Genomic DNA, 12,959 nt, shown 5'->3' on the forward strand with positions numbered 1-12,959 from the left:
TGTAAACTAGTCACCACTGCTGTGTTACTGCTTGTTTGCCTATATTCCAAAGGTAAAAATTAAAGTAATTTGATTCTGCCACAGAACAGAGTGTAACATATGGTGGAAGTGTAGGAGGGGAGCACGCTGTTCCTACCTGTCCTTAGCCCTGCTCTCAAAGTGGGGCGCTGCACTGCAGAGCCCGCTGCAGACGCTAGTGGTGCTCACTGTCTCGGGAGGCAGCACTCGGAGATGGATGCCAGAGACCACGTCCCATACCAACACCCCCTCCCTCAGCAAAAAAAGAGTGTCATTTTTGTCTCTAGATTTTTAATTTGAGCTTCCAAGCTTTCCTTATTTCCGTCAAGTCACTCATGGTTGATTTGTGTTTCGAAGGTTGGGTCTGTTTGAAAATGAAGTGTTTTGATTTTTGCCTCGAGAATTTAGACATTGTTTTCCTCAGCTAAAGATGCAGCTGACTTTCTCTCTTTCCCTTTTTGGCAAATACATAATGTCACCTGTAGAAAAGAAATTTGCATCTCTTTTGTGTTAGGCATGTGATTGGAAAGCAGTCTCCTGAAAATTCAAGTTTTGCTTCATACAGCCTTTGAGTTTGCTGAGCTTCGTCTCAGGTCACGGGTTGGGGAAGAAACAGCAAAACAGCAACAAAACCCACCCAGATCTCTTTACTTACCTGTGCCGCCTGCACACACTTTTCCTGGGAACGTATTTTTCTTCTGCCATTGCCTTTTCTTACAGGTAAAAATCTCATAAATAAATAAATAAATAATGGCCAGTAATATATGTTTGCCCATGTAGAACTCTGGCCCTTACTAAAAGCAAGCAAAGCTAGGTAGTTGGCATGGAATTCTAGAAATTTACACACTGACTTGGTTTCTGGCTTTTTGCTTCACCTGGGATCATCACTGAACCCACCCATTTCTGTATTTTTCTAGCCTCCTAAGGAGACTGGTTTTCCAGAATGTGTCTTGACACCTTCAAGGTGAAAGGTACAAGGGAAAGCAAATGATGATGTTACCTGTGTGCTGGAATCTGCATGTTCATCTGCTTTCTGCTGTCCAGAGCTATGATGGCTATTGATTGAGGATCAGTTCAGAAGACATCGCCTGTCCTCCCCATTAGCATATACTTAGCAATGACCTCCATTCACACAGGACAGTAGATGTTTGCTTCCTGCTGAGTAGTAAGAAACTCGGTTTAAACCACATACACAAATTTAGAAAAGAGTATATACACGCAGAAATGTTTCCGGTGACCTGGGATAAAATTTGGGCATGACGTTTTTGTCATGTGCCTTCACCATTTCAAGAAACGTTAGGCAATGATGAAAAATGAGTTCATTTCCTCCTTCACCTTCTCACTCCTTATGTAGCATTTAAGCTTAGATCCAAGGTTGTGTGTCATGATGCTGTAAATCTAGAAGGAACCACAGGAAATGATGTGTGGTCAGCCTGTGTCTTAGCCACCCAGCAAAGATTGTTTCTTAAACCATTAAAGCAGAATGGGGCCTTGCCTTTAAGACATGCCTCTCATTCTTTCTGAGCATGTTCACTTTTCGGTGGCATGTCCTCACGGTATGGTGTTTTTGAGGGATTGGAGATGCTGTTTGCTATTAAGTTCATAAAAGCCATTCATGTACTTGAAGAATATCAGCGTCTCCCCAGCCTTCTTTTCCCCAGGAGCAAATACCCTTCAGTTCCACCCCGCCCCTTCTCACTCATCTCTGCTGCTGTCCTCTTACTGTTGTCGTTGTTTACTGCTGGGCCCTCTCTAATTTTTCCCCTTCCTTCTTCAGCTTAAAGTTTCAAAACTCGACATAACATTCTCTAAGGAAAACCTGATAGGCCTGCCTTAGAGAATAGGTGGGGCCGCTTTCTGACTTTGATGGCTGGCATGTGATGTTCACTTTTTACCAAATGGCTTCATGTTTTCTGCTGTCTCTCATGAGCCCCAGCTTAAAACTAAAATCCTTTCATGTTGTGAACAGAGAGCTAATCTCCCTCTTACCCCAAGAGAATATACCTTTTATGTGTCCCTGACTTAATGGACATGTAATTTAATTTGTCATAACCAATGGATATGAAATCCAATGTAAAATCCCTAATAGATCGTTTTACATGTCAGCTATTATATTATACATCCTCTCTGTGTCCAATGTGATTGGATGGTGAATTTGTTCTCAAAGGACCTGAGCCAGATCCTGCTCTATGCTACGGGCTGATGTCCTCACAATGTGCCACCACTGGAGGGGAGAATTTATCCCAGTAAGAGAGGGTATTTTTGCAGAATCAGCTCATGGTATAAGTGGTGGAACTAACAATCAGGGCACTTAAAATTTTTACATCCTTTATATGTGCCAGATCCTATGCTAAGTTCTTAATGTCACTGACCTCAATTGTTATTAAACCTTAAGAGATACAGGTTTCATCTGGGCTATAAGAATAGAGGATTCCCTTTTGGTGGGATGTCTCCAAGGAAAACATGAAGCTGATAGCTTGCCTGATATGTTTGGAGTAAAAGTTAGGTAGATAGTTTAGGAATAAAACTGTAACAGGTACATAGAAAATTAATCAAATGAAAAGGCAAAACAGGGCTGGCGCAGTGGCTCGTGCCTGTAATCCCAGCACTTTGGGAGGCCGAGACAGGCAGATCACTTAAGGTCAGGAGTTCGAGACCAGCCTGGCCAACATGGTGAAACCCCATCCCTACTAAAAATACAAAAAGTAGCTGTCAGTGGTGGTGCCTGTAATCTCAGCTACTTGGAAAGCTGAGGCACGAGAATCACTTGAACCTGGGAGGCAGAGGTTACAGTGAGCCAAGATCACACCACTGCACTCCAGCCTGGGCTAAAGAGTGAGACTCAGTCTTGAAAAAAGCAAAATAGAAATCTAGGAAAACAGAAAGCTGTATAAGTAAATAAATGTAGTCATGAGCCACTACGTGGGCAGCTATTAAAAATATATGCAGAGATTTTATAATTAATCACAGACTACTGATTTAAGTAAAAATTGTGATACAACTTGAATTAGGTACAACCAGGAGGTCAGGAATGACTTCAGGTATTTAAAATAGAAGGAATTTAATCCCAGGAATTGGTTATTCCATTGATTCAGAGGAGAAGCTAAACAAGACAGTGAGACAGCCCAGAGGTGCACAATAACTGGATGCTGAGGCTATCCTGGACTGGAAGGACAAAGGGAGGGGGCCATATTGTTAGAGCCCAGTGGCCCAGCAGGTGACACAGCTAAATTCTCACCTCCTATAGAAGAAAATTAATTGTCATGCCTTAAAATAAAAAATCAAGAACTAGCATTAAAAACACATTATCTGGACATAGCTCCTATTTGCCTTCTTAAAAATGTGTTATATTGATAAAAAATCAAATTTAAAAGCAATGTCTTTCAAATACTATAAATATGTAGTTCTTAACTGGAGTTGTAGTTGACACATGTGTATTTTTTTCCCACCTAGGTATGTTGATGACGTGATCAGCCGCATTGACAGGATGTTTCCCGAAATGTCCATCCACTTATCCAGACCCAATGGAGCATCAGCAATGCTTCTGGTACGATCAGCTTTACTGACTTGTAGGGATGTTGGAGAAAAAAATGGATGTCACAATTAAGTCTCTGGTTCTGTGTTGTAGGATCTGTAGAATGGGGATTAAATTCCAATTTGATGATGAATAACATATTTTCTGTACTGGCATTCTGTAGGTTAAAAATTCTGCACATTGAAACCTTGCTTTTGAACAAAATTGCAGACCCCATGTAAGAATTAACCAGAGAGGAAAGATACTGTAAGACAATTTCACCTTAAATCATTTCATGCAACCTCCCAATGTTTCGGTGAATCTGTTTTCTATTTTCCCTAAGGAAGTATAGTAGACAATGTGATGCTCAGCTGTGGGATCCTGCTAAAGAAAACAGTTTCTTCATACAAAACCAGAACGTTACATATTTTAACAAAGTGTTTTGGGACTCATGACTGATGACTTCTGGTTTTGCTGTTTCTGATTATGTTTTGCTCTGAACAGATCGCCTCATAGGCTCCTGGTGGATGTTTGTATTTGCATGAATTCACCGAAGACCAGATGTGTTTTGGAAATAAGATGGGACAGCAATGCTAGATTATATTATTAATTAGGAAGACATAGAGACCTCAATGATGAGAAGCTTTTCTAGTGGTCTGTGTATTAATACTTGTATGTGCTTGAAGAATACTTCCCTGAACACAGATTTTTGAGGAATCACCACATTTCATAAAAAGCAGTTTATGGAATAAGAATGTTGGTTTCAATGGGCGTCAGGGAGGTGAGGTTCAGGACTGGGTATTTTTTCCATCTATTCCATTGTTGCTGCTCTGGAACCTAGTGCGAACTCACCATATTTTAGCATTTTACTTGTGTGAAATCTTATAAATAGCCAGTCACCCTGGATGAGTTACTACTTACTCCAGCCATTCATCTTAGGGGAGCAGGATTATTGTGTGTGCATGTGTATTTTGGTCTTAAGACGGCAAAAAATCTGGGCTTGTTAAATGTTTGTTATTTCATTTGGGGGGAAAAAAAAGTAGTGACATTCACCTGGATAACATGCTACTTCTTAAAAAAATTCTTTCAGTTAAAACATAAAGAAAGGGAGACAATGCAGTGTTTTTTCATAGAAAAGGTAAACCATTTTCTTCATATAAAAATACGTGTCTACAAAACATGAAATGTCGTCCACCTTCAGAGGGTGAGGTGAGGCAGGATTGTGGCCAGTGCACTCCAGACTGGGCAAAAGAGCAAGACTCTGTCTCAAAAAAAAATAAAATAAATAAAGTCTGCTTCATTAAATGTATAACTTGTCCAGATTTTAAGATCCCCCAGACCAGCAGCTGAAAGATAAATCCTGCTCTCAGCATACCTGACAGGGCCCCAAAGAGTTAATGAAGAAAAAAATGAATGTATCCTCAGTGAAATAGATTTGTTCAAATTATTTCTGGGTCATTGAGCTCCCATTTCATGATGAGGGTGGGATTTGACATTGAAGCGAATGAGCAGAGGAAACAAGATTCCAGGCAAACAGGCTGCACAGATGAGCTCCTTCCACCTGAGGAGGCAGGCGTGTATTTCACAGTGACGATCGCGCTCGCCTGCTTTCCCATGGAGCCTCTGTCCTAATAGACTGATGAGAATTAGGGGCTCAATTCAAGGCAAGAGTCACATTTCACATGCCCTGTTTATTTACTACCACCAACACCCCCCACCCCCTGCCTTCGTGCAAATTCAGACGTGTACAGCAGGGCATCTACTTGTTACCTTTCTCTGGTGACAGGAACTCACAGAAGCTGGAGCTTACTTACAGGAACAGTGCTAAGTGATCCAATTCAGGATCAGATGGCCACGGGGGTAATCATACTTTTACCATAATGCCTGCATTTGGCGTTTACTTTTAAAAGTTGGAATTCTACAAGATGGCAAATCTCTAGGCCATTCACTCCTGCCACACCCATTGTGAGGTGGGTGACAGGAATTCCTACCTGGAGGGGGAGCAGAACCAACAGATGCCACCTTCCCTGCCACCTACCATTGCTGGTCACCTGTTTCCTGGACTTCATTGGTAAAGTTCTGGGGCCTAGACTGTAGGCAAGAGGTGTAGTCAGTAGTTGAAAGTGTTTTCTGGAGGTTAATCTGGAATAAATTGTATTAATCTGGAATGCAGCGTATTCTGGAATGCTTTGGGGGCAGGTGAGACTGATGGGGAGAGACCAGTTAGGAGGTGGCTGAACCAGGGTGCACTTGAGCAGTCTCAGCTGACACCTCCCTTAACCTCCCTTGGCAAATGTCCAAAGTGCACCTGTGCTGTTGAAATAAAAAGGCATTCCCTCCTGAATTGGCTGGGCTTCCTTGGATGCAGTCAACAGAACCCTGCTCTGATTGACTTACATAAGGAAAGACTTGGTTTGGGTTTTGCTCTTTGATGGTGCCAGGTGTATCAGGTGCAATGATCAGCTGACCTGCCAGGACAAAAACCAGAGTAGTTCCAGGCATGTCAGGAGCAAGATCAGGACAATGATTTTTGGGGGCCCCATGCCCCAAATGATTCCACGCCCCCCACTGCCTTCCATGCCTGTGCATACAACCTGGGAATACTGCTGCTGGCCTCGCCTGCAGTTGCTCTTTGCCCTGAGCCCAGAGGATGGGGAGTCAGGCCTTGGCAGCCCCACAGAACTGCAAGGAGTGGAGGGGAAGTAATTCCCTAGAGGAGCCAGCCATCTGTATGGCACATCGAACATCTGTGTGGACAGAGCCCTGTGGCTTACATAGCACTCATCTCATCTGATCCTCACTGTGGCCCTGGAGGTAGGTACCACCAGCTGTGTTCATTTGACAAGTAGGAAACAGAGGCAGTTGTTGCCTCTGGCTTGTGCAGCCGGGACACCTATCTCTATCTCGCCAAGCCTCTGGGATGCTCTCCTCCTCTTGTCTCTGATGACAGCTCATGCTGGTGGCAAGTTAAATTTGGACTACCAAGCACCAGGCTGGTAATTTTTTCTTTTTTGTTTCTGTTTCTCTTTCTCTCTCTCTCTCTCTCCTTTCTTTCTTGTGTCACTTTGTCACCCAGGCTGGAGTGCAATGGCATGATCACAGCTCATTGCAGCCTCAACCACCTGGGCTCAAACAATCCTTCCACCTCAGCCTCCTAAGTAGCTGGGACCATAGGTGTGTGCCACCACGCCCAGCTGATTTTTGTGTTTTTTACAGAGACACCAAGCTGGTCTCGAACTTCTGAGCTCAAGCGATACGTCTACCTAAGCGCTAGGATTACAGATATGAGCCACTGCACCTGGCCAATTTTTTCTTAAAAATTTTAAATTGTGTAATTTGACATATGCTAAAGAATATATATAATGTATATGTAAATCATAAAGCTTAGATAAATCCATGAGCTCCTCACTCAATTTGAGAAATAGGACATAACCAACCAATATGGGCTCCTCCCCTATCCCTGCCTCTCTATCCATGGTCACCTCCAACCCCAGAGCCACCCCCTTCTCCTTTTTAAAATGGAGTTTGCCACACATGCCTATATTCCTAAATAATGGCTCCTTGAGTTTTGAGCTTTGTGAAAATAGTATCATATTATGTATGTTGTTTCTGACATGTACCCCTGATGGTGGTCGTATCTGGCAGTTTGGTCATTGTCATCTAATGTCCATTCTGTGACTGTCCACACCTTATTCTTTCTCTTGCCAAGGCATGTTGGGGTTGTATACAATTTGCTTTATAAATAATGTTGGCATGAGCATTCTCATGCATATACCAGAATACATTTTTTTTAAGCTTTTAATTTTTGTGGCTACATAGTAGGTATATATATTTATGGGGTCCATAAGACACGTTGATACAGGCCTGTGATGTATAATAGTCACATCATGATAAATGGGATATCCATCCTCTCAAACATTTATTCTTCTAGTTTTATAAACAATCCAATTATAGTCTTTTGGTTATTTTAAAATGTACAACTAAATTGTTATTGATTGTAGTCACCCTGTTGCGCTATCAAATACTGTTATTTATTCTTACTAGCTACTTTTTGTACCTATGAAGCATCCCCACTACCCCGCCTCCCCCCACCCCAGCTACCCTTCTCAGCCTCCTTCTTCTATCTCCAAGAGTTCAATTATTTTAATTTTTACCTACCACAAACAAATGAGAACATAACAAAGTTTATCTTTCTGTGCCTGGCTTATTTCACGTAACTTAACCACCTCCGTCTCCATCCACGTTGTTGCAAATGACAAGATCTCATGCCTTTTCATGGCTGAATAGTACTCTGTTGTGGATATATATCACATTTTTTTTTGTCCACTCATCTCTTGATGGACACTTAGGTTGCTTCCAAATTTTGGCTATTGTGAACAGTGCTGCAACAAACATGGGAGTGCAAATATCTCTTCAGTATACTGGTTTCCTTTCTTTTGGGTATATATGCAGCGGTGGGATTGCTGGGTCATATGGTAGCTCTATTCTTAGTTTTTTGGAGGAACCTCAAAACCGTTCTCCATAGTGGTTGTACTAATTTACATTCCCACCAACAGTGTTCAAGCGTTCTCTTTTCTCCACATCCTCGCCAGCATTTGTTATTGCCCATCTTTGGATAAAAGCCATTTTAACCGGGTTTTTGCCATGTGCATGTCTTCTTTTGAGAAATATGTATTCAGATCTTTTGCCTATTTTTTTAATCAAATTATTAGCTTTTTTTCCTGTAGAGTTTGAGCTCCTTATATGTCCTGGATATTAATCCTTTGTCAGATGGGTAGTTTACAAATTCAGTAATATTGCAGATTCATTGTATAGACTGTCTCTTCACTTTGTTGATGGTTACCTTTGCTGCACAGAAGCTTTTTAACTTGATGTGATCCCATTTATCGATTTTTGCTGTGGTTGCCTGTGTTTATAGGAAATTACTCAAGACATTTTTGCTCAGACCAATGTCCTGAAGAGTTTCCCCAACATTTTCTTGTAACAGTTTCATAGTTTGAGGTCTTAGATGTAAGTCTTTAATCCATTTGTATTTGATTTTTCTATGTGGTGAGAGATGGGTCTAGTTTCATTCATTTGCATGTGGAAATTCAGTTTTCCTAGCACCATTTATTGAAGGCACATCTTTTCCCCAATGTTTGTTCTAGGCACTTTTGTCAAAAAATGAGTTCACTGTAGATGTACGGATTTGTTTCTGGGCTCTCTAGTCTCTTCGATTGATCTATGTGTCTTTTTATGCCAGTGCAATGCTCTTTTGGTTATTATAGCTCTGTAATATAATTTGAAGTCAGGTAATGTGACTCCTCCAGTTTGGTTCTGCTCAGGGTGGCTTTTGCTATTCTGGGTCTTTTGTGGTTCCATGTAAGTTTTAGGATTTTTTTTTTTCTATTTCTGTGAAAGATATCATTGGTATTTTGATAAGGATTGTATTGAATGTATATTGCCTTGGGTAGTATGGACATTTAACAATATTGATTCTTCCAACCTATGAACATGGAATAGCTTTCCATACTTTTGTGTCTTCTTCAATGTCTTTTATCAGTGTTTTACAGTTTTCATGGTAGACGTGTTTTACTTCTATGGTTAATTCCTAGGTATTTAATTTTATGTGTGGCTATTGTTAAGTGGGATTACTTTTTTATTTCTTTTTCAAATTGTTCACGCTGAGCATATAGAAATGCTACTGATTTCTGTATATTGATTTTGTATCTTTCAACTTTACTGAATTTGTTTCTCAGTTCTAATAGTTTTTTGGCAGGGTCTAGGTTTTTCCAGATGATATAAGGTCATATCATCTGCAAACAAGGATAATTTGACCCTCTTCCTTTCCAGTTTGGATGCCCTCTATTTTTTTCTTATTTTTTTCTCTTCTCTGATTGCTTCTAGCTAGGACTTCCAGTATTATGTTAAATAACAGTGATGAAAGTGGGCATCCTTGTCATGTTCCAAATCATAGAGGAAGGTTTCAGTTTTTTCCCATTCAGTATGATACTAACTGTGGGTCTGTCATATATGACTTTTATTATGTTGAAGTATTTTCCTTCTCTACCCAGGTTTTTGAGGGTTTTTATCATGAAGTGATGTGGGATTTTATCATGTTTTTCAGGTCTGGTGTGGTGGCTCATACCTGTAATCCCTGCACTTTGGGAGGCCAAGGCGGGTGGATCACAAGGTCAGGAGATTGAGACCATTCTGGCTAGCACAGTGAAACCCTGTCTCTACTAAAAATATAAAAAATTAGCTGGATGTGGTGGCACACACCTGTTGTCCCACCTACTCAGGAGGCAGAGGCAGGAGAATCGGTTGAACCTGGGAGGCAGAGGTTGCAGTGAGCCAAGATTGCACCACTGCACTCCAACCTGGATGGCAGAGCAAGACTCCATCTCAGAACAAAAAATGTCTTTCAGTATCAGTTGAAATGATCGTATGTTTTTTGTCCTTCATTCTGTTGATATGATGTTTCACATTAATTGATTTGCATACGTTGAACCATCCTTACATTCCTGGAATAAATCCCACTTGGTCATGATGAATGATCTTTTTAATGTATTGTTGAATTCAGTTTGCTAGTATTTGGTTGAGAATTTTTGCACCAATAATCATCAGAAATATTGTCCTATACTTTTCTTTTTTTGGTCTTGGTTATCAGGGTAATACTGGCCTCATAAACTGAATTTGGAAGTACTCTTTTCTTGTCTATTTTTTGGAATACTTTTTGAGTAGGATTGGCATTCATTCTTTAAATGTTTGGTGGAATTCAGCATTGAAGCCATTGGATCCTAGGATTTTCTTTACTGGGAGACTTTTTTTTTATTACTATGTCAATGTCATTACTTGTTATTGGTCTGTTCAGGTTTTAGATTTCTTCATGTTTCAGTCTTGGTAGGGGTTGTATGTGTCTATGAATTTATCCATTTCCTCTATGTTTTCCAATTTATTGGCATGTAGTTGCTCATAGTAGCCACTAATGATCCTTTTAATTTCTATAGTATCAGTTGTAATGTCTCCTTTTTCGCCTCTTAGTTTATTTGCGTCTTCTCTCTTTTTTTTCCCTAGTCTGGCTAAAGATTTGCCAATTTTATTTTGTGTTTCCATTATAATTTATTTCAGGAAATATTTCAGTTTCCTTCTTAATCTCTTAATTGACCCACTGGTCATTCAGGAGCATATTGTCTAATTTCCATGTGTTTGTATAGTTTCCAAAATTCCTCATTATTGATTTCTAGTTTTATTCCAGTGTGGTCAGAGAAGATGCTTGATATTATTTTAGTTTTTTTAAAATGTTTTAAGACTTGTTTTGTGACCTAACATATGGTCTGTCCTTGAAAATGATTCATGTGCTCTTATGCTGGAGAATGATTTGTGCGCCGAGGAGAAGAATGTGTGTTCTGCAGTCATTGGATGAAATGTTCTGTAAATATCTATTACGTCCATTTGTTCTGTAGTCCAGATTAGACCTGATGTTTCTTTGTTGCTTTTCTGTCTGGAATAGCTGTCCAATGCTGAAAGTGGGGTGTTAAAGTATTGTATTGTGGCCTGTCTCTCTCTCTTTAGCTCTAATGATATTTCCTTTATGTATTGGGATGCGCCATCGTTAGTTGCATATATATTTACAATTGTGATATCTTCTTGCTGAATTGACCCTTTTAGCATTATATGATGACCTTCTTTGTCTCTTTTTACAGTTTTTGTCTTGAAATCTATTTTCTCTGATACATGTATAGCTATTCCTGTTCTCTTTTGGTTTCCATTGGCATGGAGTATCTTTCTCCATCCTTTTCTTTTCAGTCTATGTGTATCTTTACAGGTGAAGGCTGTTTCTGTAGGCAGCAGATCAATGGATCTTGCTTTTTTATCTATTCAGCTATTCTGTGTCTTTTGATTGGAGAGTTTAGTTCACGTATATTCAATGTTATTGTTGATAAGTAAGGACTTACTTCTTCCAGCTTGTTGTTTTCTGGTTTTTTTGCTGCCTGCCTGCCTGCCTGCCTTCCTTCCTTCCTTCCTTCCTTCCTTCCTTCCTTCCTTCCCTCCCTCCCTCCCTCCCTGAGGGTGATTTTCTCTGGTGGTATGATTTAATGTCTTGCTTTTTATTTTTTTGTGTAACCATTGTATATTTTCTAATTTGAGACTACCATGAAGTTTACAAATATTATCTTATAACCTGTTGTTTTATTTATTTATTTTTGAGGTAGGCTCTCACTGTCAAGCAGGCTGGATTACAGTGCCACAGTCTTGGCTCACTGCAGTATCCGCCCCCTGAGCTCAAGTGATCCTCCCTCCTCAGCCTCCTGAGTAGCTGGGACTGCAGATCCTCACCATCACACCCAGCTAAGTTTTTGTATTTTTGGTAGAGATGGGTTTCACCATGCTGCCCAGGCTGGCCTTGAACTGCAGAGCCCAAGAGATCTTGCCCCTTGGCCTCCCAAAGTGCTGGAATTACAGGCATGAGCCACTGTGCCTGGCCTTATAACCTGTTATTTAAACTGATGACAACACTGCTCGAATAAACAAAAGAAAACAAGCAGAAAGAAAACTAATGAGAACTCTACACTTTTTCATGCCCCACTACTTAACTTTTTGTTGTTTTTCTTTATGTCCTATTGTTCTGCCTATGTCTTGAAACGTTATTATTTTTTATTGGATCATTGTTTAGTCTTGATACTTAACAGTAGTTTACACAGCACAATTACAGTATTATACTATTCTGTGTTTTTCTGTGTGCTTGCTGTTACCAGCAAGTTTTCTACCTTCAGATGATTTCTTATTGTTCATTAACATCCTTTTCTTTCAAAATGAAGAACTCCCTTTAGCATTCCTTGTAGGACAGATCTGGTGTGATCAAATCCCCCAGGTTTTGTTTGTCTGGAAAAGTCTTTATTTCTCCTTCATGCTTGAAGGATATTTTCACAGGATATACTATTGTAGGGTAAAAGTTTTTTTCCTTCAGCACTTTAAATATGCCATGCCACTCTCTCCTGGCCTGCAAGGTTTCCACGGAGAGGTCTGCTGCCACACGTACTGGAGCTGCTCTGTATGTCTTGTTTCTTTTCTGTTGCTTTGCTTCTTTTAGGATCCTGTCTTTATCCTTGACCTTTGAGAATTTGATTATTAAATGCCTTGAGGTCATCTACTTCAGGTTGAAACTGCTTGGTGTTCTATCACCTTCTTGTACTTGAATGTTGATATCTCTCTCTAGGTTTGGAAAGTGATCTGATGTTACCCCTTGGAATAAACTTTCTGTCCCTTTTTCTCTACCTCCTCTTGAAGACCAGTAACACTTAGATTTGTCCTTTAAGGCTATTTTTTGGATCCGGATTACCAGGCAGAGACTCGGTTCTCTTCCCTTACTTTCTCCCAAACAAATGGAGCCTGTCTGTGCTAAGCCACCTGGAGCTAGAGATGAGGTGAGGCAAACACTCCTGTG

The 12,959-nt window shown here is 40.4% G+C and overlaps 1 protein-coding gene across 2 annotated transcripts in view; it reads left to right on the forward strand.

The window, feature by feature from the left end:
* Window positions 1-3,433: 3,433 nt before the first annotated feature.
* The window catches only part of MED27 (mediator complex subunit 27), a 76,093-nt gene continuing 66,567 nt past the window's right edge, over window positions 3,434-12,959 (forward strand). The window contains exon 1 of one of the 2 annotated variants that reach the window (XM_017499013.2): window positions 3,434-3,565. In XM_017499013.2, the coding sequence (XP_017354502.1) occupies window positions 3,449-3,565 (117 nt within the window). In that variant the 5' untranslated portion in view covers window positions 3,434-3,448. The remainder of the gene's footprint in view (window positions 3,566-12,959) is intronic. The other variant, XM_037728035.1, reaches the window with a different exon arrangement.

This window comes from Cebus imitator, unplaced genomic scaffold, assembly GCF_001604975.1.
Source record: "Cebus imitator isolate Cc_AM_T3 unplaced genomic scaffold, Cebus_imitator-1.0 Scaffold254, whole genome shotgun sequence".
NCBI classification, from domain to species: Eukaryota; Metazoa; Chordata; class Mammalia; order Primates; family Cebidae; genus Cebus; species Cebus imitator.